Below are 26,395 nucleotides of genomic sequence, written 5' to 3' on the forward strand. Positions count from 1 at the left end.
AACATTTTCTTTATAGACAGGTGTCTTTTTATGGAGGATGAATTATTTGTTTTATTGATCGCAAACTCTCACATTTGGCATATTATTTGTCCGGAAAAAGAGATTGAATATGGTTGCAACAAAAGAATGTTGTTCGAGTTCATCAAAATTAATAAGTTTGACTTGAGGAAATTACTGTTTCCGGGATTTACCCGTAATATTCCACCCGAACGGAACTTAAACGTCATTAAATTGGTGTAAGCTAATACAGTCTTGTAAATAAGAATTGAACATAAATTTAGATTAAGCGTATAAGTATCATGTAAGTGTAGTGCAGTGCAGTGTAATGTAGTGTAGTGTAGTGTAGTGTAGTGTAGTGTAGTGTAGTGTAGTGTAGTGTAGTGTAGTGTAGTGGCGTGTATTGTAGTGGCGTGGCGTGGTGTTTCGTGGTGTGGTGTGAAGCGTAGACATAGTATATGACTTCTCTCATCTTTGCTTCATCTATAGATACGTATCTCTGTCTACGTTCATTAAAGACAGAATGAAAAGGGACACAGGAGATGTACTTTCAAAGTACCCATGGATTCCTAAAAAGAACTGCCTTCCGAATTTCTATCTCAGATCAGGAAAGAAGAGTTCATCGTGGGCTCCTGATTCCTTGTACCGTGACAGAAACAGCACAACCGTATTCGTACACAACCAAAAGTCTGGCGGAACAACGACAAAAACTTGCTGGACACGAATTCTTGTAGCAAATGGTTACCCAGTGCCGGTTCTCGCTTCAAATCTGAACGCTGGCGACTTTTACGAAGATCTTCTTAAATATGGTTCTAACCAAAATCTGGCGCACTCATATATGGGGGACTCAGCGTTTGGTATATGTGAGTTTACTCACTTGTCATGTTCGTATTTTACCGTATTACGAGACCCATATGACCGTATCATTTCCTCATATAATATGTGTAAAGACGCCAAACAGCCACAATGCATAGTTAGAAATGCCAACCGTATGTCACTGAAAGACTGGGCAATGCACCAGGGCAGCTTTTTTTTCAGACAACTTTTAACAAATCCCAGGTTTTTTACTCAAACGTATTCAAGTTTGGTTGGTGACCTCAGAGGAGTCAAAGACCCTCCAAATGACAAGATTCCACCTTGGTGGCGAACTGAACTTATATTGAGATATTGGCTGTCTGACGAAGAAAAAAAAATATTGCTAGAATACATACTAGACCATTTACAATACTGGTTTGCCGTGATTGGATTAACAGATGAGTATGACTATAATTTTCTAATGTTTCAACATGTCTATCAATTACCATTCCACACAAAGTGCTCTGGTTTGAAGCAGAATACGCGAAAGTATGTCATTGCGAGCGAGAACGCCACGGTAACAAATGTTGTTGACACTCTTCGCGAGGAATTAAGAGCTGACCCGGATGTCAGCCGTGTTCTTTATTACGACAATGAAATATACAAGAAAGCTGTGGATATTTATCGACGTCAGAAAATACAGTACTTTAAGAGAATAAAATTAACAAAAAATTCAGATTCCTTGTTATGAAAAAAACATCATATAACACGCCTAGATGGTTACCGGATTATTACCGTTATAAGCACACTTATGGTGAGTTTATCCAAGAAATTCTTAAAGAGTAAACTGTAATCGTGGGCAATCAGCAATAACAATTCCTAAAACCCATGTGTTCTCGGCCAATCAGAATGCTTCATTGCTGGACTTTATCTACCCGAATTTATGTATAAATAAACATAATTAAAAGTATTAATATTCAGGAATAACGTTTTTCTTTCTTCTCAACATTTTACCAGAAATAAACACTGAGAGTAGTAGTAGTATTGGTGAATTTGCTTCTATAATCACCAGACACGTTTGTAGTAACTATTATTGTAATGATTAAACATTAATGTAATAACATTTCAACCATTAATGTAATGACAAGTCAACAGATAACAAATAATGTATAAAATGAAATCACCCGGTAAAGTAACAACTTTTACTGATAATAACAAATTTAGGTATTGTAAAGTTTGTATTCTATATCACCGGTGCAACCCAGGAATAATGTTTTCCACCTCAAGTAATGACTGTTGCATCCCGGGATACTTCTATCTATCCTCAGTGTTGTCTGAAGTGACCACTCATTTCTACCCGTGATGTTTACTGTTGCATCCCGGGATACTCCTGTGTACACTAAGTGATGAGAGCTGCAATCTCGGTTTATTCACGTTCACCCCTTACTTTGGCACTTGACCCACGTGATACTCAAGTCGCCCCCTAGTGTTGGCGAGTCGATGCCAGTGCTCGGCAGATCTGCCTCTTGTGTTGACTAAACCTTGCCTCAGTGCTAGTTCAGTAAATTTGCATTTTATAAATATATATATATATATATGGATGAAAGCAAACGTTCAATACTAGTTAGATCACGTGATGTAATACTGGTATATTGATACGATGGTGACAACACAACTGTGGCGTTTAGCATAGATAATCACATAAGTTAGAATGTATGTAAGCAAGCACCACTGTTATTGTTTGTAAGGGTTAAACGCACGAGATTGTATAGTAAAGAATAAAGTTACAGAAATACAAATATATTGTATAGTATATGCACTGTCATTTGAAACTTGGATCATCGTCACAAGAAACAACATGGTGTGTTATCACATCTTTCTTCAAGCAAAATAGTTTGAATCCATAACAGTGCTTCTCTTGCAAAGCGCCCTCTAGATAAACCAGGAACAAGGTGTTGTCTAATAATACAGGTTGCGTAAAGTCAAAAAAAAAAAAAAAAAAAAAAACTGGAATACAAGCCAGACAAATTGAGAATAATATGATCAATATTTGAAAACAAATTCTTGTTGCCCAAGCTTTGGAGGTTAGAATAATGATGGGCTTGTATCTTGATAAATTTGTTCAAGTTTTTTTGAATAATTCAGTAGAATTATTAATAATTGACAAATCCGAATTAGTGAGTAAAATATCTTGTACAAACCTGTACCAGGAATCCAATTTTGAGTGTTTAAAAGCTGCATCCAAAGTTACATTATTAGTTTACTTACATAATATTAGTAATATTTAATAAATAAAGAAATAATGTCTACCATAAGTGAATTCCAGTCAAGTTCTCCCATGTAAGCAATATTTTTACCCCTTTCTGTGAACTCCCATAACTCATTTACATAATTTGATTTGTAATCTTTCAGTGTTGATGTTTTTACTGAATAATTTTGTGAGTGGTTGGTTATTGGTGATGAATGCTTCAATGATTAATCAACCAAGCACCATAAATTAAAATTTGTTTGACCAATGCCTTGCCATATGATTGGGAAATATTGCCAATATATTTAAATGAATTAACACATTCCAGTTCAATTCACTTTAAATAAAATTGAATTGTATCTTCAACATTCTTACCCGTTCCGTTGAAACAAGTAACTTTAGATTTATTAATATTGAGTTTTAGTTTCCAATCATCACAGCATTTTTGTATTGCATTGATTTCTTTTGCAGCCGTCCATGACTTGTTGAAAGAAACTGTAAATCGCCGTGTATAAGCGTTCGACTCGAGCTGGATCGAATCAAGTTCGGCTCCAATAAACCCTCGGGATTGAACTCTGATAGTGTTGGCTCCGACCGTGTATACGCATCGGGCCCATCTTTCGGGCTGAAATCAAGCCCTAAATCGTCTTCTTCAAGTGATCTCTCATTTCATTTCATTTCATTTTGTAATTTCGCGTTCGTTATTTCTGGCTTGACGAGAAGGTACTCGCCCTAATATCTATTTGTCAGAGTAAAGAAATACTGCGATAGATTGATAGCTCAACAGGAAACAGAAAGTGGCGTACGAAATGATGCGACAAAATCTCCAGAAAGAACGACTGAACAGATCCAATGGAAATTGAAGAAACTTTTTAAAGACCCGGAAAAATTCGTAGAAACTGTTTCGTTCGTCTTTACTCGAACTGAATTGGCAGATCTCGGCTTTCGTTCGGCCCTGACCATGTAGACGCATTTAAAATAATCTCCTGTTAATCGTTGGGAGGAGCAGTAGTACAAACGTAGCAGGAAACAACCATGCTTTACACTTCGATTAGACTTGGAGACTTTAAAGTTGAAGTTTGTTTAGTTTAATATTGTAATTTGTATTGCTGTAGAAAATGGAATTTTCATTATTATTTTTTCTACGTTTTGAAATGATTTAGCCCCCTACGCTTATTGAAATTGTTGGAATGACACACATTTATCACACTTTTTTTTCGGAACTGAACTTTTTTAGACTTAATAATCTGTTTATATTTATCATTGATCTGAATTTATCTAATAGATTTGAATATCTAATTAAATGTTTACGAATCGCTCTGACATCATTCTCAAATTAGTTTGTTAATTTTTGGATTTATCAGCTCTTTAACGATGTTTTAGTTGTCCCAGAAAAAAATATTTATTTAAATGCAGCAATCACTACATCTGTGTCATTAAAACGATTGTTTTTGGCATTTCATTTTTTTTTTAAATTGAGATAGATAAAACTGTCGGGCTTTGATGAAAGTTTTTCATTGAAGTGAAATTGAAATAGGACAAGGACCTGATAGGTGACCCAATGCCAAAACTTTAAAGAGCGGTAGTCGTCGCTCCGCGCATGTGCGACATTTGTGTTGATAAACATTGATTTTCCTACAATCCAATGAGCTCTACTAATGGAAATCACAAGTATGAGGTTTGACCTGGGCGCAACTAATTACCGTCGGTGACTCCTTCGATACCTTCCAATAACCTAAAAAATACCTTATTAAAGCTTGGTAACGTCTTAGTTTGTACTCGTCGATCTGCGAAACAGCCAAAGTCGCCATCTTTGTTTATATGAGACGCATATATCACGCGCATGCGTGGCGCGACGACTACCGCGCTTATAGATAGATGCAAATGGACATCATGCCGGAGTGATATAGTAGGACTAGAAGTATACCTAGTCTATCGCTACAAATAAACTTTTAACACTGGGAGAGTGTATATATTGTTATTGTATTTATCGGGATGTTGCCTTCTACGTCTGTTAAATTTGTAAATAGCGCCACCAAGTGTCAACCATTGACGAATACTTTGATTAAGTTTGAGAAGTCATACCTCTTACAATGCTTCAAAACACCTATGCCTTGCAATGTAGAAGGGACAGTTATGTAAAGTGCCTAATATTTAGATTGCAAATTTGCTTTATTTCTAAAATAGGGTACAATGATTTAGTATTGAGGACCACAATTATTAATTATATAAATATGAATTATTTCTCCGTGGCACGAGGATGACCTACAATGTACACTTTTATAGAACAGTTGTGTGGAAAGACGGAAAATGAGTTGTAATGTTAACCATCATTTCAAAAACCAATAAAACCATTACATACTACATTGCAGCAATGCTGTGTTTTTCACACAATGAAACTGACGTTTAATAAGCGAAGTGAACTCTGGGAACACCGCCGTATTGTTGAACTCCGTTCATGCAGTAGTGCAGTAGTTTTACTTTAAATTATAGCTGGATGGCACCCTAACCATTCTGTGTGGGATGTATACACTCGTTTGAATTCTCGGATAATACTTGCACAAAGGTGAGTTCTTTCCGATGGAATTTCTAAAGGTGGAGAGCAGAAGGTAAGTTTATTACACAAAAGTTTTATAATGAAATTAATTGCATCGCTTCACTTCTAGAACATAAAATAAACGTGCTTCAAGATCGTATTTGATGGTATTTAGTTTGATTTGTATGACAATCGGGCTAGTATTAATGTTTTCTACGCCGTATTATTAATTATTAGGAAGCTTTATTTCTCTTACGAGGGTAGTCGGTATGTAATTGTCCGTAAATTTAAAGGGCGGTAGTCGTCACGCCGCGTCCTGGTCGATATGGGACACATAGCGACGTATACAACGCGTGTAAAATACCTTGTTTGTTTACGTGAAATTCGAACACGCGCTGCGCGACGACGACGGCGCTTTAATATTTCATTCAAATTTCATTGAAATGTGTGAATCGTATAACTATCAAGTAGTACGCCCTCTACATCGAGCAAAATATTTGCGCAATAATAACTAATTGCTGGTTCCCGCCTCAAGTGCCATGGTACACCACAATCTCCTTCCCATAGGTAGTTGCGCTTAACGCAATAGTACCTCTGCCAAAGGTAGCCTTCAATTTTGTGACCAATCACCTCACTACGCACGCCCATTTTTCCGCAGCTGTTCCGTTTGAAACCGAGCTACAAAAAGTGGAAAAAATCGTATGTGACATCCGTACTATATATTCGTAAATACGAACCATTTTATCACGAACTATGTTTTGCAAGGTAATATTGTTATTGTAGTGAAATGGCGCATGTGAAACACTAAAACCTGGACGAAAAAACATTCTGTTAACGTATAATGTTGGGAAAGAAACATTAAAGACTAGTCTCACTGAAAGAGGTTTCCTAACATTTCCATTCATCTTGTATTCTGGTGAAAATTCAATACTATTTTTGGCAGAGGGCTGATGGTGGAAAATGGGTACCTGCTTCTTACTTGCCATTCGCAAGGGACGCCGGGAACCAGCGAATGCCTATGTATACACTAATACATAGCATCATTGTAAACTGTCAACCAATGAGAAGTCAGCTTTTAATGTGACCTGTTCTACGCAATCTAGACATATGCTTGACCCTGATGTGTAGAATTCTTTGCACAAAGCACCTTCCTACTTTCTTTTTTTTAAATTGTTCCATGTTTTTATAACGTCATTATATATATCATGAATAATTAATTGCAGTGAATAATTTCATGTCAGACTAAGATTTAAAATAGAGAGAAAGAATTCTCATTTTAAAAGAATCAAATTGGCACAGCTGGGCCATTCTATTGCCTATCCTAAGTACCAAGGTAACTGGAAGGTGACAGGTATGAGTAGCCACAATAAGTCATGCAGGTTCGTGGGCACTTGAGAGTGACATTTTGTTGTTTACTTTTTATTATCCAAACAGTCTTGGCTATAGTCTGTTAACATTTTGTAGAATTGTGAATAGTAGAACATACTCAAAAGACGATTTTAAAATATAGATAACATGTGCAAGGCTGTACATAAATAATAAAACAGAAACATGGGAAATGACGGGATCTTCATATTATGCACTATATTTAACTTTTTACAAAACGATAATACATTTAAATTTGGAACTGTTACAGCCATTTTAATTATGAGCATTAGCAAACTTCTTACTGAGTGAATTGTTATGCAAATTACAATTATCTCAGCTTCTTTTTAGTGCACATCCCAGAACTTAAAAAAAAATAGCTCTTAGACGCTTTAACCTTTTGTTTTGAAGATTTCACAAATGATTGACAATGTGTTTATCTTCAAAACACCGTCGGGGCATTGTTTCTGGTAGACAGTTTTCAAGACGGCACTTTCTTCATAGTAAACAGATGTACCCGTAAAAAAAAATTGACATGAAACAGAAGCATGGTTTAGAAGCTAATTTTTTTATATCACTTTTGACCAAAAAAGCACATTTTTGTGCATATTTCAAACTACAGTGTCCATAAAAAATACTTACACAATTTTAAAATTCATACAATAAGCTTTCTGAAAATATATAGTTTTGTGGACAAGGGAGGTCATCTTGGTTTCCTGATTAACTAATTAAAATACCTGTCAGGTAAACTGCATCTCTACCTTAAATTTATTGCAAAGACAAGACATAATTGGTTGAAATGGTCGATAAAATTAGGGCAACTGGTGGCCATTTAATAAACAAACAAAAAAACAAGTCGCAACATTTGTTTGAAAATATCATCAATGTTTTTTAGGCATTCCTAAGCCGATTTCATTCAAACTTGGTAGCAACATCTCTCAGGGTGGGTTACTAATGCACGTCAGTTTGTTACGAGATTTTATTCAAAATGGCCGACTGGCGGCCATGTTGGTGTTATTTTCGTGTCTCCTCAAACCAATAAGTTTTGGCCGATTTTGTTGAAAGTGGGTACAAAGACGATACAATGGTATACATTGGCAGGTTGATTTGTATATTTTGACCTTCACTGGTATATACAATCTATTACAGCAATTAAATCTGCTTTATAAAATAATTACAAAATTTAGAAAGATTCAATAGCTCAAATTGTTTTGATGAATTGAATAATTGCTCCATTGTATGTGTTTGGTCTAAACAATAATACTGTTTTAATAATAGTTTTCTTATTGTATGGAATGCTACACACTCAAACAGATAGTGAAATTCATCACCAATATAGTTGCCTGAGCATAATGTAATATTCTTTCATGAGTTGCAACGTTTTGATAACGACTAGTCATAATAGATAACCTAAGATTACGCATCAAAATTTACATTATTGAATACAGTGAGTATTTTAAAATTCAGAATTCCAATTTTGTAAATATCCAATCCTAGTAACCTTAATTTCATACTTTGTTTAAGCCATGATCTATTCACTTAGACTAAGGTTCTACATACCAGACTTGGCAGGTATATCCTTGGTTCATTAGATTGATAAATACCTTTGTCATGTAATGATTTCATTAAATTATACATTCTATGAGATAGTTCATATAATTTATTATGAATAATACTACTCCAAAATTGTAGCATTATATTTTCTACAAGCATGGAAAGTCGAACCTTCCCACGCTCACCATATATTATACAATTTGCGGTGCTTTTGTTTAATTTGAATAGTCGTTTACAATATTTCAGGTAAAACGTTTCTTTTTGAGTAAGGGCAAAATTACCACAACCATACAATAAAATCGGAGATAATAATTGATCGAACAATTCGAGCTGTATGTCAATTGGCAAGCATAATTTTCTTGCCTTCATAAGTAAACTGTACATGGCACGCCGTTTCTGATTAGTCTCCTTGATTATAGCCTTAATGAATTTATTATTATAATTAAATGTTGTGCCAAGATAAACACAATTCTTTCTACTTTACGCCCTTTTTACCAATTATTAACTAATAACCAATACTTAGTCCAGTATTGTCGAATCAGTCAGATTACACACAAAAAATATTAGAATGGCTCACCCTGAAAAAAGATGGTGACCATGTAGCAAAATATCGATAAAATACATGAAGATAGATTTGTTGGCCTTGGGTGCATAACCTTGTTCAGTGAAGAGACTGTTCTAATTTATAACATGGACTTTCTTCAGACAAATGAGTAGAACTGTTAATATAAATTTTAAAATATTATATGTCAATTTGTGTATTTTTACTTCACAGAAATGAAATCGGCCGAAAAGGTTTATTTATCAAAATGCTTTTTCGGGCGACAGGTTTATCTCTACTGTTTATAGTAAAACATTTTATCTGATAAAGATATATCCACAAATTAGAAAGTTCTCCTTTTGAAAAAGCACCGAGAATTGCCCGATCCCCCTTAGGAATAATAAATGATCATTCCCTAAATCTCTTTTTTGTAGCTGGTGAGTGATTGGTTTTTGCATGTATTGTATTTGTCAATTTAAATATCGCTTTGCTTTGAAATACTATGTTCTTAATTGTTGACATTTCTTGTTAAGTCAGGAATTACTTAATTACTCGATTAGTATTACGCGTATTACTGTCGTGAATATTAAAATCACTAACCTACCTAACTAGCAGGATTAATAAACAAGTCACATGTACTATTAACTAAAGAATTCATTTTATATCAATTTATCTGAACTATGTCTACAGATTTTAATAGCTGAGTGATTTTATCAATTTTAGGTGGTTTAAAACACTTGGTTGTACTGATTTGATAGGTTAGGACTCCATTTAACACACGAGTGGGTATTAATAACTTTTTATTACTGCTGCGCATGACAGGAGTAGTTCACTGTATATAATTGATGTCATGGTAGACAGACAGGAATATGCTTATCTGACAACAATTTGTCAAAATTATCGATGTAAAAATTAGTAGCCTTGACAAACATATCAGGGAAAGCAATTACGTAATCCGCCAGAATCGAGTCAGTGCATGACAAGTTAACATTTTCTTGACCATTTCAAATTTAGTATTATTAATATCACCATTCTGCGTGTCAATTCCCCCAACATAAGCCACAATGTCATCTAAATTTTAAAAATCGTCTAGTAGACCTGTATGAGCATTGAAATCACGACCAGGATAATTTGTATACTAATCAAATCATCTGCTATGTTTTCAAGTATTTCACTATCTTGGTACTTCGACCCAACATGTGGGATACATACATAACCAATCATAAACTCAGAACCTAAAATATACTTTGAAGTGCAAAATATTATCAGAAATTAAATTCTCAACCACATATAAATGACCTTTATACACATCTCGAAATAAAACACAAATACCATGGACTCCGCCATATGGATGACTTTGGATTTTCTTTTTTTTAAATTTAGCGTGGTAACCACGGTAATCTGTAATCTGAGACAAAATGCATCTCCAATCACAGACCCTTGGTACGTTTTATTGAATTAATTGTAGAATCACAATCATATTGTGTTCTTGAAATTATGTCGTTTTGTTTTCTCGATATTTATGAAAAGTTTTGATTATTTGATTGAATTATATATTTTTATTGACAGATGTTGCCGTTAAATATATGTTATTCTCACAAAAGCTGTTACACTGAAGTGGGGCACGAATATGGTACTTATAGGCATGCATGAACTCGGTATTTCGTGATGAGATTTCCGGGATGTGATTATCGTGTTCTGAATTATAAACTATAATTCTATTGAAGTGAACATGTCTGGTTTTAGACGGACAATACACTGTCTGCGCATGCGTCTACTAATAATATATAGTGTTTGTTTTAGATTGAATTATTTTTATTTCGTGATGAGATTTCACGAGTAAATATATGTGACTGTTGTGTTCTGAATTATCAGCTACTTTTCTATTAATGTGAACATGTCTATTTCTAGATGGAAAATACACTGTCTACGCATACCACTGCTAGCCACAATAGCAACAATCTGTTTTTTAATTATCAGAACGAATTATATATTCATTGACGGGGGTCAGTACACTATAAACGTGTGAACAGTGAAACTAGTGTATTAACATTTTCTTTATAGACAGGTGTCTTTTTATGGAGGATGAATTATTTGTTTTATTGATCGCAAACTCTCACATTTGGTATATTTGTCCGGAAAATGAGATTGAAAATGGTTGCAACAAAAGGATGTTGTTCGAGTTCATCAAAATCAATAAGTTTGACTTGAGGAAATTACTGTTTCCGGGATTTACCCGTAATATTCCACCCGAACGGAACTTAAATGTCATTAAATTGGTGTAAGCTAATACAGTCTTGTAAATAAGAATTGAACATAAATTTAGATTAAGCGTATAAGTATCATGTAAGTGCAGTGCAGTGCAGTTTGATGTAGTGTAGTGCAGTGTAATGTAGTGTAGTGTAGTGTAGTGTAGTGTAGTGTAGTGTAGTGTAGTGTAGTGTAGTGTAGTGTAGTGTAGTGTAGTGGCGTGTATTGTAGTGGCGTGGCGTGGTGTTTCGTGGTGTGGTGTGAAGCGTAGACATAGTATATGACTCCTCTCATCTTTGCTTCATCTATAGATACGTATCTCTGTCTACGTTCATTAAAGACAGAATGAAAAGGGACACAGGAGATGTACTTTCAAAGTACCCATGGATTCCTAAAAAGAACTGCCTTCCAAATTTCTATCTCAGATCAGGAAAGAAGAGTTCATCGCGGGCTCCTGATTCCTTGTACCGTGACAGAAACAGCACAACCGTATTCGTACACAACCAAAAGTCTGGCGGAACAACGACAAAAACTTGCTGGACACGAATTCTTGTAGCAAATGGTTACCCAGTGCCGGTTCTCGCTTCAAATCTGAACGCTGGTGACTTTTACGAAGATCTTCTTAAATATGGTTCTAACCAAAATCTGGCGCACTCATATATGGGGGACTCAGCGTTTGGTATATGTGAGTTTACTCACTTGTCATGTTCGTATTTTACCGTATTACGAGACCCATATGACCGTATCATTTCCTCATATAATATGTGTAAAGACGCCAAACAACCACAATGCATAGTTAGAAATGCCAACCGTATGTCACTGAAAGACTGGGCAATGCACCAGGGCAGCTTTTTTTCAGACAACTTTTAACAAATCCCAGTTTTTTTACTCAAACGTATTCAAGTTTGGTTGGTGACCTCAGAGGAATCAAAGACCCTCCAAATGCCAAGATTCCACCTTGGTGGCGAACTGAACTTATATTGAGATATTGGCTGTCTGACGAACAGAAAAAAATATTGCTAGAATACATACTAGACCATTTACAATACTGGTTTGCCGTGATTGGATTAACAGATGAGTATGACTATAATTTTCTAATGTTTCAACATGTCTATCAATTATCATTCCACACAAAGTGCTCTGGTTTGAAGCAGAATACGCGAAAGTATGTCATTGCGAGCGAGAACGCCACGGTAACAAATGTTGTTGACACTCTTCGCGAGGAATTAAGAGCTGACCCGGATGTCAGCCGTGTTCTTTATTACGACAATGAAATATACAAGAAAGCTGTGGATATTTATCGACGTCAGAAAATACAGTACTTTAAGAGAATAAAATTAACAAAAAATTCAGATTCCTTGTTATGAAAAAAAACATCATATAACACGCCTAGATGGTTACCGGATTATTACCGTTATAAGCACACTTATGGTGAGTTTATCCAAGAAATTCTTAAAGAGTAAACTGTAATCGTGGGCAATCAGCAATAACAATTCCTAAAACCCATGTGTTTTCGGCCAATCAGAATGCTTCGTTGCTGGACTTAATCTACCCGAATTTATGTATAAATAAACATAATTAAAAGTATTAATATTCAGGAATAACGTTTTTCTTTCTTCTCAACATTTTACCAGAAATAAACACTGACAGTAGTAGTAGTATTGGTGAATTCTATAATCACCAGACACGTTTGTAGCAACTATTATTGTAAAGATTAAACATTAATGTAATAACATTTCAACCATTAATGTAATGACAAGTCAACAGATAACAAATAATGTACATGTATAAAATAAAATCACCCGGTAAAGTAACAACTTTTACTGATAATAACAAATTTAGGTATTGTAAAGTTTGTATTTTATATCACCGGTGCAACCCAGGAATAATGTTTTCCACCTCAAGTAATGACTGTTGCATCCCGGGATACTTCTATCTATCCTCAGTGTTGTCTGAAGTGACCACTCATTTCTACCCGTGATGTTTACTGTTGCATCCCGGGATACTCCTGTGTACACTAAGTGATGAGAGCTGCAATCTCGGTTTATTCACGTTCACCCCTTACTTTGGCACTTGACCCACGTGATACTCAAGTCGCCCCCTAGTGTTGGCGAGTCGATGCCAGTGCTCGGCAGATCTGCCTCTTGTGTTGACTAAACCTTGCCTCAGTGCTAGTTCAGTAAATTTGCATTTTATAAATATATATATATATATATGGATGAAAGCAAACGTTCAATACTAGTTAGATCACGTGATGTAATACTGGTATGTTGATACGATGGTGACAACACAACTGTGGCGTTTAGCATAGGTAATCACATAAGTTAGAATGTATGTAAGCAAGCACCACTGTTATTGTTTGTAAGGGTTAAACGCACGAGATTGTATAGTAAAGAATAAAGTTACAGAAATACAAATATATTGTATAGTATATGCACTGTCATTTGGAACTTGGATCATGGTGTGTTATCACATCTTTCTTCAAGCAAAATAGTTTGAATCCATAACAGTGCTTCTCTTGCAAAGCGCCCTCTAGATAAACCAGGAACAAGGTGTTGTCTAATAATACAGGTTGCGTAAAGTCAAAAAAAAAAAACTGGAATACAAGCCAAACAAATTGAGAATAATATGATCAATATTTGAAAACAAATCTTCGTTGCCCAAGCTTTGGAGGTTAGAATAATGATGGGCTTGAATAAGTTTTCCCTTGACTTGGTTGCAAAATAGATTGTCCCTCTCTTTATTTTCAATATTATCCAAAAAAAAATCATAATAAATTAAAAAACTTATACGTACTTTAACTTGTTGATTTATCTTGATAAATTTGTTCAAGTTTTTTTGAATAATTCAGTAGAATTATTAATAATTGACAAATCCGAATTAGTGAGTAAAATATCTTGTACAAACCTGTACCAGGAATCCAATTTTGAGTGTTTAAAAGCTGCATCCAAAGTTACATTATTAGTTTACTTACATAATATTAGTAATATTTAATAAATAAAGAAATAATGTCTACCATAAGTGAATTCCAGTCAAGTTCTCCCATGTAAGCAATATTTTTACCCCTTTCTGTGAACTCCCATAACTCATTTACATAATTTGATTTGTAATTTTTCAGTGTTGATGTTTTTACTGAATAATTTTGTGAGTGGTTGGTTATTGGTGATGAATGCTTTAATGATTAATCAACCAAGCACCATAAATTAAAATTTGTTTGACCAATGCCTTGCCATATGATTGGGAAATATTGCCAATATATTTAAATGAATTAACACATTCCAGTTCAATTCACTTTAAATAAAATTGAATTGTATCTTCAACATTCTTACCCGTTCCGTTGAAACAAGTAACTTTAGATTTATTAATATTGAGTTTTAGTTTCCAATCATCACAGCATTTTTGTATTGCATTGATTTCTTTTGCAGCCGTCCATGACTTGTTGAAAGAAACTATAAATCGCCGTGTATAAGCGTTCGACTCGAGCTGGCTCGAATCAAGTTCGGCTCCAATAAACCCTCGGGATTGAACTCTGATAGTGTTGGCTCCGACCGTGTATACGCATCGGGCCCATCTTTCGGGCTGAAATCAAGCCCTAAATCGTCTTCTTCAAGTGATCTCTCATTTCATTTCATTTCATTTTGTAATTTCGCGTTCGTTATTTCTGGCTTGACGAGAAGGTACTCGCCCTAATATCTATTTGTCTGAGTAAAGAAATACTGCGATAGATTGATAGCTCAACAGGAAACAGAAAGTGGCGTACGAAATGATGCGACAAAATCTCCAGAAAGAACGACTGAACAGATCCAATGGAAATTGAAGAAACTTTTTAAAGACCCGGAAAAATTCGTAGAAACTGTTTCGTTCGTCCTTACTCGAACTGAATTGGCAGATCTCGGCTTTCGTTCGGCCCTGACCATGTAGACGCATTTAAGGTAGAGATGCAGGTTGGGAGACTATATTTCTAATTGCCTCTAATTACTGTAATTACATGAGTAAAATATACTTTTTACCAATCAAGTTATATATCATTTGAAAGAGTTTTATTTAAACTTTTGAGTTTTATGGTTTACAATAATGTACTATGATACCATATTAAGTGGTGTTGATTTTGGGTTAAAATCATGCATTTTAGGTGAAAGTGCACTTAAAACTATTTAACTTTTGAATGCATACCCTGATTTTAATTTAAGAACACTTATTTAAAACTTCTGTTTACTAGGAACATAATGGCTTATTTATTAGTGCTTCCATTGAACAGTTTTTACACAGTGCTCTTTGAAACATTCACATTTTATAAATCGTCCACAGTTAACAGAGCCGCTAATTGGCAGCTCTATTGTTTCTGTTCCAGTAAAGACAGTGAAACCATACGAAGCCATTTACTTAGGATAGACCTGAATAATGACCCCTGAAAATTTCATCGAAAACAAATGAACCGTCTAGAAGTTAAATAGTTTTAAAGTTGAAATTTGGAGTAAAAAATGAAACTGAGATAATCGCCATTTTGTAAAAAAAAGTTTTAAAACGAATCATTTGCTTCATATGTGTAACAGAAACTCCTAGAAATACACCATACACCGTAATTTGCCGATGTTAAATCGTCAGGTAAAAAAATAAAATAAAAACATTTACAATTCGAGGGAAACGGACAAAAAATCGTCCGCGAAGTCTCAACCTAGCGTGAAAACTGTCATGGCGTCGTGTTATCAATTCCACTGAGGGAGGGACACAATGGATTACGTAAAGCCGATGAGATGTTCATACAGTTATATAAACATAGCGATCGTCATTGAGTGGGTTGAGTTTAAATTAACCTTCCCTCAAACCTTTAAAAAATACTTTGTATGACGCATTTTTCGGTAATTTCCAGGGTATTTTTTTTATTTTTAATTAACCGAGCATTTTATGTTTGTGTATTTTGGCACTGAAAAGTTAGTTATCGATGACAGCAACAGCAGTGTTGTTTGTCAATTGCATCACAATTCTATCAGCACGATAATCATTACATCGAAACGAAAAATGTTTACTTCAGTTTTAAAATGCCGTTGGAGTAAAAATTTGTGGAAACATTTTTTAGTTTCGCCCACAATGCAAAAAAGCTTGAAATCTACACCAAGAAAACAAGAAAAATTGTGGCCTTGCTTTGCGCGAAAATTAAATCGCTCTATCGACGCTACGTCCTACATGAAAATAAATGAAAAACCAATTTATCTAAGGGTGAAAAGTTTACTTATCAGTTACAAGTGTATGTTTGTTTCATTCCGCTTGCATGCTGGAAGCGTCTACGTCTTGTCTGTTTTTTGTAGTTTGCTAGTTGATCGCGCTTGAGGTAAGTAAACAGAGAGCCAGGACAGGAAGTCGCACACCGGCTGCTCCGTAACTGGGGCCAGCAATCATTTTCATATAACATCAACAGTGACTTGTCAATCAAAGAGCAACGCAAACAAACTTTCGGGACTTTTAATCACATACGCGTGTCTGGGTTTCCTATATTTTAAAATTGATTTTTGAGTATGTTCCAACAATGACAATGCTCCGAAATTTTAACACTATCTAGCCAAGACTGTCTGGGTGAGAAAAAGCAAAAAAAAAAAAAATTCACGAAAGATGCCCACGAACCTGCATCTCTACCTTAAAATAATCTCCTGTTAATCGTTGGGAGGAGCAGTAGTACAAACGTAGCAGGAAACAACCATGCTTTACACTTCGATTAGACTTGGAGACTTTAAAGTTGAAGTTTGTTTAGTTTAATATTGTAATTTGTATTGCTGTAGAAAATGGAATTTTCATTATTATTTTTTCTACGTTTTGAAATGATTTAGCCCCCTACGCTTATTGAAATTGTTGGAATGACACACATTTATCACACTTTTATTTCGGAACTGAACTTTTTTAGACTTAATAATCTGTTTATATTTATCATTGATCTGAATTTATCTAATAGATTTGAATATCTAATTAAATGTTTACGAATCGCTCTGACATCATTCTCAAATTAGTTTGTTAATTTTTGGATTTATCAGCTCTTTAACGATGTTTTAGTTGCCCCAGAAAAAAATATTTATTTAAATGCACCAATCACTACATCTGTGTCATTAAAACGATTGTTTTTGGCATTTCATTTTTTTTAAAAATTGAGATAGATAAAACTGTCGGGCTTTGATGAAAGTTTTTCATTGAAGTGAAATTGAAATAGGACAAGGACCTGATAGGTATACCTAGTCTATCGCTACAAATAAACTTTTAACACTGGGAGAGTGTATATATTATTATTGTATTTATCGGGATGTTGCCTTCTACGTCTGTCAAATTTGTAAATAGCGCCACCAAGTGTCAACCATTGACGAATACTTTGATTAAGTTTGAGAAGTCATACCTCTTACAATGCTTCAAAACACCTATGCCTTGCAATGTAGAAGGGACAGTTATGTAAAGTGCCTAATATTTAGATTGCAAATTTGCTTTATTTCTAAAATAGGGTACAATGATTTAGTATTGAGGACCACAATTATTAATTATATAAATATGAATTATTTCTCCGTGGCACGAGGATGACCTACAATGTACACTTTTATAGAACAGTTGTGTGGAAAGACGGAAAATGAGTTGTAATGTTAACCATCATTTCAAAAACCAATAAAACCATTATATACTACATTGCAGCAATGCTGTGTTTTTCACACAATGAAACTGACGTTTAATAAGCGAAGTGAACTCTGGGAACACCGCCGTATTGTTGAACTCCGTTCATGCAGTAGTGCAGTAGTTTTACTTTAAATTATAGCTGGATGGCACCCTAACCATTCTGTGTGGGATGTATACACTCGTTTGAATTCTCGGATAATACTTGCACAAAGGTGAGTTCTTTCCGATGGAATTTCTAACGGTGGAAAGCAGAAGGTAAGTTTATTACACAAAAGTTTTATAATGAAATTAATTGCATCGCTTCACTTCTAGAACATAAAATAAACGTGCTTCAAGATCGTATTTGATGGTATTTAGTTTGATTTGTATGGCAATCGGGCTAGTATTAATGTTTTCTACGCCGTATCATTAATTATCAGGAAGCTTGATTTCTCTTACGAGGGTAGTCGGTATGTAATTGTCCGTAAATTTAAAGGGCGGTAGTCGTCACGCCGCGTCCTGGTCGATATGGGACACATAACGACATATACAACGCGTGTAAAATACCTTGTTTATTTACGTGAAATTCGAACACGCGCTGCGCGACGACGACGGCGCTTTAATATTTCATTCAAATTTCATTGAAATGTGTGAATCGTATAACTATCGAGTAGTACGCCCTCTACATCGAGAAAAATATTTGCGCAATAATAACTAATTGCTGGTTCCCGCCTCAAGTGCCATGGTACACCACAATCTCCTTCCCATTGGTAGTTGCGCTTAACGCAATAGTACCTCTGCCAAATTGAATTTTGTGACCAATCACCTATGCTTGGCCCTGATGTGTAGAATTCTTTGCACAAAGCACCTTCCTACTTTCTTTTTTTTTAAATTGTTCCATGTTTTTATAACGTCATTATATATATCATGAATAATTATTTGCAGTGAATAATTTCATGTCAGACTAAGATTTAAAATAGAGAGAAAGAATTCTCATTTTAAAAGAATCAAATTGGCACAGCTAGGCCATTCTATTGCCTATCCTAAGTACCAAGGTAACTGGAAGGTGACAGCTATGAGTAGCCATAATAAGTCATGCAGGTTCGTGGGCACTTGAGAGTGAAATTTTGTTGTTTACTTTTTATTATTCAAACAGTCTTGGCTATAGTCTGTTAACATTTTGTAGAATTGTGAATAGTAGAACATACTCAAAAGACGATTTTAAAATATAGATAACATGTGCAAGGCTGTACATGAATAATAAAACAAAAACATGGGAAATGACGGAATCTTCATATTATGCACTATATTTAACTTTTACAAAACGATAATACATTTAAATTTGGAACTGTTACAGCCATTTTAATTATGAGCATTAGCAAACTTCTTACTGAGTGAATTATGCAAATTACAATTATCTCAGCTTCTTTTTAGTGCACATCCCAGAACTTAAAAAAAATAGCTCTTAGACGCTTTAACCTTTTGTTTTGAAGATTTCACAAATGATTGACAATGTGTTTATCTTCAAAACACCGTCGGGGCATTGTTTCTGGTAGACAGTTTTCAAGACGACACTTTCTTCATAGTAAACAGATGTACCCGTAAAAACAATTTGACATGAAACAGAAGCATGGTTTAGAAGCTAATTTTTTTATATCACTTTTGACCAAAAAAGCACATTTTTGTGCATATTTCAAACTACAGTGTCCATAAAAAAATACTTACACAATTTTAAAATTCATACAATAAGCTTTCTGAAAATATATAGTTTTGTGGACAAGGGAGGTCATCTTGGTTTCCTGATTAACTAATTAAAATACCTGTCATGTAAACTGCATCTCTACCTTAAATTTATTGCAAAGACAAGACATAATTGGTTGAAATGGTCGATAAAATTAGGGCAACCGGTGGCCATTTAATAAACAAACAAAAAAACAAGTCGCAACATTTGTTTGAAAATATCATCAATGTTTTTAAGGCATTCCTAAGCCGATTTCATTCAAACTTGGTAGGAGCATCTCTCAGGGTGGGTTACTAATGCACGTCAGTTTGTTACGAGATTTTATTCAAAATGGCCGACTGGCGGCCATGTTGGTGTTATTTTCTTGTCTCCTCAAACCAATAAGTTTTGGCCGATTTTGTTGAAAGTTACATTGGCAGGTTGATTTGTATATTTTGACCTTCACTGGTATATACAATCTATTACAGCAATTAAATCTGCTTTATAAAATAATTACAAAATTTAGAAAGATTCAATAGCTCAAATTGTTTTGATGAATTGAATAATTGCTCCATTGTATGTGTTTGGTCTAAACAATAATACTGTTTTAATAATAGTTTTCTTATTGTATGGAATGCTACACACTCAAACAGATAGTGAAATTCATCACCAATATAGTTGCCTGAGCATAATGTAATATTCTTTCATGAGTTGCAACGTTTTGATAACGACTAGTCATAATAGATAACCTAAGATTACGACATCGAAATTTACATTATTGAATACAGTGAGTATTTTAAAATTCAGAATTCCAATTTTGTAAATATCCAATACTAGTAACCTTAATTTTATACTTTGTTTAAGCCATGATCTATCCACTCAGCCTAAGGTTCTACATACCAGACTTATCAGGTATATCCTTGGTTCATTAGATTGATAAATACCATTGTCATGTAATGATTTCATTAAATTATACATTCTATGAGATAGTTCATATAATTTATTATAAATAATACTACTCCAAAATTGTAGCATTATATTTTCTACAATCATGGAAAGTCGAACCTTCCCACGCTCACCATATATTATACAATTTGCGGTGCTTTTGTTTAATTTGAATAGTCGTTTACAATATTTCAGGTAAAACGTTTCTTTTTGAGTAAGGGCAAAATTACCACAACCATACAATAAAATCAGAGATAATAATTGATCGAACAATTCGAGCTGTATGTCAATTGGCAAGCATAATTTTCTTGCCTTCATAAGTAAACTGTACATGGCACGCCGTTTCTGATTAGTCTCCTTGATTATAGCCTTAATGAATTTATTATTATAATTAAATGTTGTGCCAAGATAAACACAATTCTTTCTACTTTACGCCCTTTTTACCAATTATTAACTATTAACTAATAACCAATACTTAGTCCAGTATTGTCGAATCAGTCAGATTACACACAAAAATTATTAGAATGGCTCACCCTGAAAAAAGATGGTGACCATGTAGCAAAATATCGATAAAATACATGAAGATAGATTTGTGGGCCTTGGGTGCATAACCTTGTTCAGTGAAGAGACTGTCCTAATTTATAACATGGACTTTCTTCAGACAAATGAGTAGAACTGTTAATATAAATTTTAAAATATTATATGTCAATTTGTATATTTTTACTTCACAGAAATGAAATCGGCCGAAAAGGTTTATTTATCAAAATGCTTTTTCGGGCGACAGTTTTATCTCTACTGTTTATAGTAAAACATTTCATCTGATAAAGATATATCCACAAATTAGAAAGTTCTCCTTTTGAAAAAGCACCGAGAATTGCTCGATCCCCCTTAGAAATAATAAATGATCATTCCCTAAATCTCTTTTTTGTAGCTGGTGAGTGATTGGTTTTTGCATGTATTTTATTTGTCAATTTAAATATCGCTTTGCTTTGAAATACTATGTTCTTAATTGTTGATATTTCTTGTTAAGTCAGGAATTACTTAATTACTCGTTTAGTATTACGCTTATTACTGTCGTGAATATTAACATCACTAACCTACCTAACTAGCAGGATTAATAAACAAGTCACATGTACTATTAACTAAAGAATTCATTTTATATCAATTTATCTGAACTATGTCTACAGATTTTAATAGCTGAGTGATTTTATCAATTTTAGGTGGTTTGTACTTGGTTGTACTGATTTGATAGGTTAGGACTCCATTTAACACACGAGTGGGTATTAATAATTTTTATTACTGCTGCGCATGACAGGAGTAGTTCACTGTATATAATTGATGTCATGGTAGACAGACAGGAATATTCTTATCTGACAAGAATTTGTCAAAATTATCGATGTAAAAATTAGTAGCCTTGACAAACATATCAGGGAAAGCAATTACGTAATCCGCCAGAATCGAGTCAGTGCATGACAAGTTAACATTTTCTTGACCATTTCAAATTTAGTATTATTAATATCACCATTCTGCGTGTCAATTCCCCCAACATTAGCCACAATGTCATCTAAATTTCAAAAATCGTCTAGTAGACCTGTACGAGCATTGAAATCACGACCAGGATAATTTTTATACTAATCAAATCATCTGCTATGTTTTCAAGTATTTCACTATCTTGGTACTTCGACCCAACATGTGGGATACACACAGAACCAATCATAAACTCAGAACCTAAAATATACTTTGACGTGCAAAATATTATCAGAAATTAAATTCTCAACCACATATAAATGACCTTTATACACATCTCGAAATAAAACACAAATACCATGGACGCCGCCATATGGATGACTTTGGATTTTCTTTTTTTTTAAATTTAGCGTGGTAACCACGGTAATCTGTAATCTGAGACAAAATGCATCTTCAATCACAGACCCTTGGTACGTTTTATTGAATTAATTGTAGAATCACAATCATATTGTGTTCTTGAAATTATGTCGTTTTGTTTTCTCGGTATTTATGAAAAGTTTTGATTATTTGATTGAATTATTTATTTTTATTGACAGATGTTGCCGTTAAATATATGTTATTCTCACAAAAGCTGTTACACTGAAGTGGGGCACGAATATGGTACATATAGGCATGCATGAACTCGGTATTTCGTGATGAGATTTCCGGGATGTGATTAACGTGTTCTGAATTATAAACTATAATTCTATTGAAGTGAACATGTCTGGTTTTAGACGGACAATACACTGTCTGCGCATGCGTCTACTAATAATATATAGTGTTTGTTTTAGATTGAATTATTTTTATTTCGTGATGAGATTTCACGAGTAAATATATGTGACTGTTGTGTTCTGAATTATCAGCTACTTTTCTATTAATGTGAACATGTCTATTTCTAGATGGAAAATGCACTGTCTACGCATACCACTGCTAGCCACAATAGCAACAATCTGTTTTTTAATTATCCAAACGAATTATATATTCATTGACGGGGGTCAGTACACTATAAACGTGTGAACAGTGAAACTAGTGTATTAAAATTTTCTTTATAGACAGGTGTCTTTTTATGGAGGATGAATTATTTGTTTTATTGATCGCAAACTCTCACATTTGGTATAGTATTATTTGTCCGGAAAATGAGATTGAAAATGGTTGCAACAAAAGGATGTTGTTCGAGTTCATCAAAATCAATAAGTTTGACTTGAGGAAATTACTGTTTCCGGGATTTACCCGTAATATTCCACCCGAACGGAACTTAAATGTCATTAAATTGGTGTAAGCTAATACAGTCTTGTAAATAAGAATTGAACATAAATTTAGATTAAGCGTATAAGTATCATGTAAGTGCAGTGCAGTGCAGTTTAATGTAGTGTAGTGCAGTGTAATGTAGTGTAGTGTAGTGTAGTGTAGTGTAGTGTAGTGTAGTGTAGTGTAGTGTAGTGTAGTGTAGTGTAGTGTAGTGTAGTGTAGTGTAGTGGCGTGTAGTGGCGTGTAGTGTATTGTAGTGGCGTGGCCTGGTGTTTCGTGGTGTGGTGTGAAGCGTAGACATAGTATATGACTCCTCTCATCTTTGCTTCATCTATAGATACGTATCTCTGTCTACGTTCATTAAAGACAGAATGAAAAGGGACACAGGAGATGTACTTTCAAAGTACCAATGGATTCCTAAAAAGAACTGCCTTCCGAATTTCTATCTCAGATCAGGAAAGAAGAGTTCATCGTGGGCTCCTGATTCCTTGTACCGTGACAGAAACAGCACAACCGTATTCGTACACAACCAAAAGTCTGGCGGAACAACGACAAAAACTTGCTGGACACGAATTCTTGTAGCAAATGGTTACCCAGTGCCGGTTCTCGCTTCAAATCTGAACGCTGGCGACTTTTACGAAGATCTTCTTAAATATGGTTCTAACCAAAATCTGGCGCACTCATATATGGGGGACTCGGCGTTTGGTATTTGTGAGTTTACTCACTTGTCATGTTCGTATTTTACCGTATTACGAGACCCATATGACCGTATCATTTCCTCATATAATATGTGTAAAGACGCCAAACAGCCACAATGCATAGTTAGAAATGCCAACCGTATGTCACTGAAAGACTGGGCAATGCACCAGGGCAGCTTTTTTTTCAGACAACTTTTAACAAATCCCAGTTTTTTTACTCAAACGTATTCAAGTTTGGTTGGCGACCTCAGAGGAATCAAAGACCCTCCAAATGACAAGATTCCACCTTGGTGGCGAACTGAACTTATATTGAGATATTGGCTGTCTGACGAACAGAAAAAAATATTGCTAGAATACATACTAGACCATTTACAATACTGGTTTGCCGTGATTGGATTAACAGATGAGTATGACTATAATTTTCTAATGTTTCAACATGTCTATCAATTATCATTCCACACAAAGTGCTCTGGTTTGAAGCAGAATACGCGAAAGTATGTCATTGCGAGCGAGAACGCCACGGTAACAAATGTTGTTGACACTCTTCGCGATGAATTAAGAGCTGACCCGGATGTCAGCCGTGTTCTTTATTACGACAATGAAATATACAAGAAAGCTGTGGATATTTATCGACGTCAGAAAATACAGTACTTTAAGAGAATAAAATTAACAAAAAATTCAGATTCCTTGTTATGAAAAAACATCATATAACACGCCTAGATGGTTACCGGATTATTACCGTTATAAGCTCACTTATGGTGAGAGTAAACTGTAATCGTGGGCAATCAGCAATAACAATTCCTAAAACCCATGTGTTCTCGGCCAATCAGAATGCTTCGTTGCTGGACTTTATCTACCCGAATTTATGTATAAATAAACATAATTAAAAGTATTAATATTCAGGAATAACGTTTTTCTTTCTTCTCAACATTTTACCAGAAATAAACACTGAGAGTAGTAGTAGTATTGGTGAATTTGCTTCTATAATCACCAGACACGTTTGTAACAACTATTATTTTAATGATTAAACATTAATGTAATAACATTTCAACCATTAATGTAATGACAAGTCAACAGATAACAAATAATGTATAAAATGAAATCCCCCGGTAAAGTAACAACTTTTACTGATAATAACAAATTTAGGTATTGTAAAGTTTGTATTCTATATCACCGGTGCAACCCAGGAATAATGTTTTCCACCTCTTGTAATGACTGTTGCATCCCGGGATACTTCTATCTATCCCCAGTGTTTTCTGAAGTGACCACTCATTTCTACCTGTGATGTTTGCTGTTGCATCCCTGGATACTCCTGTCTACACTAAGTAATGAGAGCTGCAATCTCGGTTTATTCACGCCCAGCCCTAACTTTGACTACTAGACCCACGTGATACTCAAGTCGCCCCTTAGTGTTGGCGAGTCGGGGCCAATGCTTGGCCTATATGCCTCTTGTGTTGACTAAACCTTCCGTATGTGCTAGTAAATTTGTATTTTATAAATATATATATATGGATGAAAGCAAACATTCACGGAATGCCTGACAATAAGGAATAGTTAGATCACGTGATGTACTTTAAATACTGGTATATTGATACGATGGTGACAATACAACTGTGGCGTTTAGCATAGATAATCTAATGAGTTAGAATGTATGTATGTAAGCAAGCACCACTGTTATTGTTTGTATGGGTTAAACGCATGAGAATGTACAGTAAAGAATAAAGTTACAGAAATACAAATATATTGCATAGTATATGCTCTGTCATTTGAAACTTGGATCATCGTCATAAGAAACAACATGGTGTGTTATCACATCTTTCTTCAAGCAAAGGAGTTTGAATCCATAACAGTGCTTCTCTTGCAAAGCGCCCTCTAGATAAATCAGGAACACGGTGTTGTCTAATAATACAGGTTGCGTGAAGTCCAAAAACTGGAATACAAGCCAAACAAACCAAAACCATTCTAAAATGTTTAAAAACAAAATTGAGAATAAACCAAATTCTCGTTGCTTATGCATTGAAGGTTGGAATCATATTGGGCTTGAATACATTTTCCATGGTCTTGAATGTAAAATAGATTGTCCCTCTTTCTATTTTCAATTATATCCAAAAAAATGTTCATAATAAATAAAAAACTTGTACGTACTTTAACTTATTGATTTGATTTATCTTGATAAATTTGTTCAAGTTTTTTAAAATAATAATTGACAAATGTGAGTGAGTGAGTAAAATATTTTGTACAAACCTGTACCAGGGATCCAATTTTGAGTGTTTAAAAGCTGCATCCAAAGTTCCATAATATTAGTAATATTTAATAACATAAGAAATAATGTCTACCATAAGTGAATTCTAGTCAAGTTCTCCCATGT

The 26,395-nt window shown here is 34.5% G+C and overlaps 1 protein-coding gene across 1 annotated transcript; it reads left to right on the forward strand.

Annotated features, from left to right (window-relative positions):
* Positions 1 to 520: 520 nt before the first annotated feature.
* LOC144355742 (uncharacterized) lies at positions 521 to 1,779 on the forward strand. Its single transcript, XM_078010806.2, has one exon. It carries the CDS (start codon positions 521 to 523, stop codon positions 1,541 to 1,543), a length of 1,023 nt encoding a protein of 340 aa, XP_077866932.2. The 3' UTR covers positions 1,544 to 1,779.
* Positions 1,780 to 26,395: the final 24,616 nt, after the last annotated feature.

This window comes from Saccoglossus kowalevskii, chromosome 9 (genome assembly GCF_978046115.1).
Source record: "Saccoglossus kowalevskii chromosome 9, keSacKowa6.1, whole genome shotgun sequence".
Taxonomy (NCBI): domain Eukaryota; kingdom Metazoa; phylum Hemichordata; class Enteropneusta; family Harrimaniidae; genus Saccoglossus; species Saccoglossus kowalevskii.

What these genes read in the sequence shown, in the direction of transcription:
- LOC144355742 (XM_078010806.2), top strand. Translation starts at nt 521, where the DNA reads ATGAAAAGGGACACAGGAGATGTACTTTCAAAGTACCCATGGATTCCT.